Genomic DNA, 4,682 nt, shown 5'->3' on the forward strand with positions numbered 1-4,682 from the left:
ACAAATAATATAGAAAATATTTGGTATTGAACACAACTAATTAGATAAAGAAAAGTAATTCGAAGGGGAAGATAATTACTGTTGTAGATAAATCTGTGTGCCTGGAGCACTTAGTGCCAATCCTGAGGCTTTCCCTAGTTTAGGTTAGATGGGTGCAAAGCCTGTTTTCTTCTAGCATTAGTTTGACAGTACTCTGGCTCTAGCACTATTTTACTGTAGTAGTGTAGCATGTTTAAGCTGTGTAGATTGTTTCTTCACTTGAAGTGTCTCTTCTGAGTGGAAGTTATTTCTGTCAACAGAATGGTACGTTGAAGATCATTGACCGGAAAAAACACATATTTAAACTAGCCCAGGGAGAATACATAGCACCAGAGAAGATAGAAAATGTCTATCTGAGATGTGAAGCACTTGCTCAGGTGTTTGTCCATGGAGAGAGCTTGCAGGTAAGCATTCTTCAGGAATTTTAAAAATTAATGCAAGAGGAGACTGCAGAAAAGTCTTCCTTTCCTCCCTCCCCCCACCTCAAACTTTAGGACTGAAATCTTAAAATTTCTTAACATTACACATTTTGGTTCTGAACGTACTTTCAACTCTAGCAGTTGAATAATGTGTTTCTGGATTTAGTTTCAGACCAGGTAGTGGAGCTGGATTAATTTAAATGAGTATTAATGATTGTATATAAGTTAGATAACAGTATGTAGGGAAAATAATTTAGAAAACCCAAGATGTCCAGATTTTTGCAAGTGTAAATTGAAATGTGGGTCTTAACAAGAGTAACTCTCAAGTGCAAGCTTCTGAATTGCACTCCTGTGTTCAAGTAGCAGACAGCTGCTGACATTACAGCAGGATCAGGTTTTGGACAGCATTTTTAACACTGACTAGTAAGAAATGTGTAGGAACTAAAGTGTTGACTTTAAAAGAAAAGAAAAAACTTGACAAAAATTCCTTTTTAGGCCTTCTTAGTAGCTATTGTGGTACCTGATCCTGAGACTTTGTGCAGCTGGGCCAAGAAAAAGGGACTTGAAGGCTCATATGAAGAGCTATGTAAAAACAAGGTGAGTTGTATCTAACTAAACAGCTAGTTGATCTGTGTCAACTTTTTCAAGCTATATGATGTCATCCTGTATCCGCAGGACCTCAAAAAACACATTCTGGAAGACATGGTGAGGATTGGGAAAGATGCTGGTTTGAAGTCATTTGAACAGGTAAGATGCTTGTGAGAACTGAACACCTAATTCTTTAAACTTCTCAACACCAATATAATCTGACTTTCCAGAAACTGCTTTTAATTTGCATCTGGAGAATGTTTAAAGTGACAGGCTTGTTGTTAAAAAATTGCTCAGACATCATAGCCTTGTCTAATTCAAGGAATGCAGCTTGGCTAATAACTGTTTACTTTCCAGGTCAAAGACATTGTCATACACACTGAAATGTTTTCTATTGAAAATGGCCTGCTGACACCAACACTGAAGGCGAAGAGACCAGAACTGCGAAAATATTTCCAGTCACAGATAGATGAACTCTATGCTAATGCCAAAATGTAACTGCGAATGGAATGAAGAAAGTGGCACACATCTGATGTCTACTGTTGGCCTTCATATCTGTAATTTGACTACAGCAAACATAGGGAAGGAAACTGTGCAATCACTAACTTGTACAAAAATGGGTACTTGCCATAGGAACACTGAAGAAATGGAACACTGCCTTACAGTCAAGTTGTGTTGCATACTGTTTTTATGGTCACCTACAATTTCCAAAAAGAGCCTTAACTATAAATGGTAACTATATGTAAGTTATTTAAGACTTCCTTGGCCAAAAATGGGACTCTCCTTCACCAAGGAGCTACGGTTTTCTTATTGCCAGCATGTTTGCTGTTTGCAGTTGTCAGTTCCACAAAGGATTTGGCAGGTTTGAAAATGCCTCTAAGTATCTTGCATCCCCAGAAAGATTACTTAATCTGTTATAAAAAAAAACCCAACCAAAAACAACCCTTACAGTTGTATAGCTGGTATCACATCTTGCATTAGTCCTGATATTAACTGGGGCAGGGCATCTGAGTGGTTTTTGTCTCCCTCCTATATCTGCAGCCAGTTCTGAGGTGTACTTTTATAAGGTAGAAGTCATAACTCCACACAAAGGAGACAGATGAATACAAGTTTCTCAGAGTAAGTCTGCATTTGGTGGTTCTGCACTAGAAGTTGATGCAGTTAACTCATCAAGTGTAGCCTTTGCTACGCTAACACAAATCCAGAGTAGTGCCAGCCCTGTAAATGAACAGATCCTGACTACGGTGAGAAAACTAGAGACCTAAAACCAAAACCATTCAGGAGGCTGGGCTATGCTAACAGTCAGATAAACACTGCACCTGTACTAGCCACTCGTTTACCTGAACATGTATTTAAAATGCATTTTTTAAAAATGTGCCAGATCCTCTGTAAGCAGAAGAGCTTCTGATATAACCTCTAGGTTTTCTGTGCTTTATGTATGAGCCACTGAGTATTCTTCACTGAATAGCAAAATAGGTCAGGTAGAATGTTTTTGCCTGATGCTTTGCAGCAATTGGAAGTATTTATATACACCAACAGAACTGTGTTGGCACAGGATGGGTATTTGTTCAGGGATAAAAACCTAATTCCCAGATAAATGACAAAATAACTAGTTACCTTTTGTTTGATAAATCAGCAGAAATAAGCCTTATTACAGCATAAGTCTTTTGCTATCCTTAACAGAGTTGGTTTTGCATTAGCATTCATTGCTGTTTTTTGAAAACATGGATATATGTAAAATACAAGCACAACAAGGTTTGCACTAAGATTTGTGTGTGATTGTAATGCACTACCCTGTAGCATAATTTCATACATGTGTGCAATTAAGGTACACAAATCCAAGTCAACTGGTTAGAGCAGTAGTTTGTTACATTGGAATTCAAATGTTTGCTTAGTGTTGGCTATTTCTATGTTTTATAAAACCAAAACAATTTTCAAAACCAATGAAGGAAACCAAAATAAATATTTCTGCATTTCAACTCAGTGAAGTGTTTGTTTATCAAGGAAAGATGCTGCCGATTAACAAGCCAAGGTGTAATTTGGTAACTGACAAACTGACACTCCACTGCTACAAACATACTAAATAGAGGATAAGTGCTGGTTGTGACAGTTTACTTTGGCCATTATCTATAAGAAAGGGATGCTATTGTATATAATTTGCTCCATCAGTATTCTTAGACAAAAATCTTTATTTTTGTTACCAGTATGTTTCTCAGTTAGGTAGTGTCGTTACCATAACTCCTGATTTCACTCAAAAGTTGTTTTTCTTGAACTGACACTGCTTTTGGGTGGTGGTAGTTGTCCTTCCTGTGCTGCCATCATCTCCCCTTCCCCCCTTCTACCATGCATCTGGCTTTCATCAGGGGTATGGTATGAGAGAGTTCAAGGGCAGACTTATCAGACAGTGGTAGATGAAGCATCACCACCAAGAAGCTGTTTTGATGTTACTGTGATATAAGCACATTTCTGTTTCTAGTCATGTAGACTTTATCCTCAAGTGATTTTGTATGTTCCTGAAGGGACTCCAATCCAAATTTTTGCCACTTATTCAATGCCATACACACATGAATATGCTGCTTGGGAAGACAGGGTGAAGTGCTACCCCACCTCTAAGGGAGATGGTTAAGAGCTGAATCTAAGGTTTATGTTCTTAACACATCCCATCAAAGGCAGCTTTTTCTGGAAGAGCCATTTTTCACTACAGAAACAAAGCTGTGCTGTCTAGTCTGTACTACTGCTGGTTACCTTCAGCTCGTGGACTGCTACATAGCGCTGGGTGCTGTAAGCCAGCAAACTAGTAGAGACACCACTCTACCTGTTAAGCTAAAACACAGTGAAAGATCACTTTGGGATTATTTGGTTGGGGAAAGAAAAAGGGGCGGGGGGGGGGAGGGGGGCAGTAGCTGATGACTAGAACACCTTTACCTGTGGGTGAAGAGCTGTGACATGAAAAGGGACTTTTGACAATTAAATTGTGGAGTAACTATATGCCAGAGGTCTAGAATTACAAGTTTTCAATCTGAAGCCTACTTTTTTTTTTTTGGCACACTATTATAGCAACTATTTTTGATGTTTCTTTAACTGCTGCAAGTTTTTGTCAGGTTATTGTTATAGAAATGATCCTATTCACTTGTTTTTCTAGACAAGCAATGTCTTAGCCTGTTTATATAATGCCACCCATATACAGCTTTGATTTGGGGCATGTCTGGGGGAGAGAAGGTGGGCTTTGTTTGTAGTGTAGTCTGCAGGGAAAAAGTGGTCAGTACAGCCATGGTCAGGTGAATTCTACTGGAACACTGAATCCAGACTTTTCTCCTCATTCGGCTCTTTAAAATGGGGGGGGGAGGAGGCAGCAGCTGCTGGTGCACAAGTACCTTGGTACTCCATTTTAAAATAACTGCTGCCCACCGAAGGTGAGCAAACCCCTCTCCGAAGTGCTCTCTCCTTCCCCTGGCAGTTGGTGCCGGCCTGGGACCGCAGCGGCACGGGGGTGGCCAGGCTCCCGTCTCCCTGCTCGGCCCCTGGCCCCAGCCGCTCCCCCACAGCGAGGCCCCGTTACGGCTTTCCCCCGCCCCGGCTGGGGATGGCTGTCGGCAGCGCGCCTGCGCTCGGGGGCGGGAGGCCGGGAGGGGAGCG

The 4,682-nt window shown here is 40.7% G+C and overlaps 1 protein-coding gene across 3 annotated transcripts in view; it reads left to right on the forward strand.

The window, feature by feature from the left end:
* Positions 1-3,025, forward strand: part of ACSL1 (acyl-CoA synthetase long chain family member 1) — a 40,422-nt gene extending 37,397 nt beyond the window's left edge. For all 3 annotated transcript variants that reach the window (XM_054823584.1, XM_054823586.1, XM_054823585.1), the window contains exons 18-21: positions 300-443; positions 954-1,055; positions 1,134-1,205; positions 1,404-3,025. In XM_054823584.1, the coding sequence (XP_054679559.1) occupies positions 300-443; positions 954-1,055; positions 1,134-1,205; positions 1,404-1,544 (459 nt within the window). In that variant the 3' untranslated portion in view covers positions 1,545-3,025. The remainder of the gene's footprint in view (positions 1-299; positions 444-953; positions 1,056-1,133; positions 1,206-1,403) is intronic.
* The last annotated feature ends 1,657 nt before the right edge of the window (positions 3,026-4,682 follow it).

The sequence above is a fragment of the Grus americana genome, chromosome 4, assembly GCF_028858705.1.
Source record: "Grus americana isolate bGruAme1 chromosome 4, bGruAme1.mat, whole genome shotgun sequence".
NCBI classification, from domain to species: Eukaryota; Metazoa; Chordata; class Aves; order Gruiformes; family Gruidae; genus Grus; species Grus americana.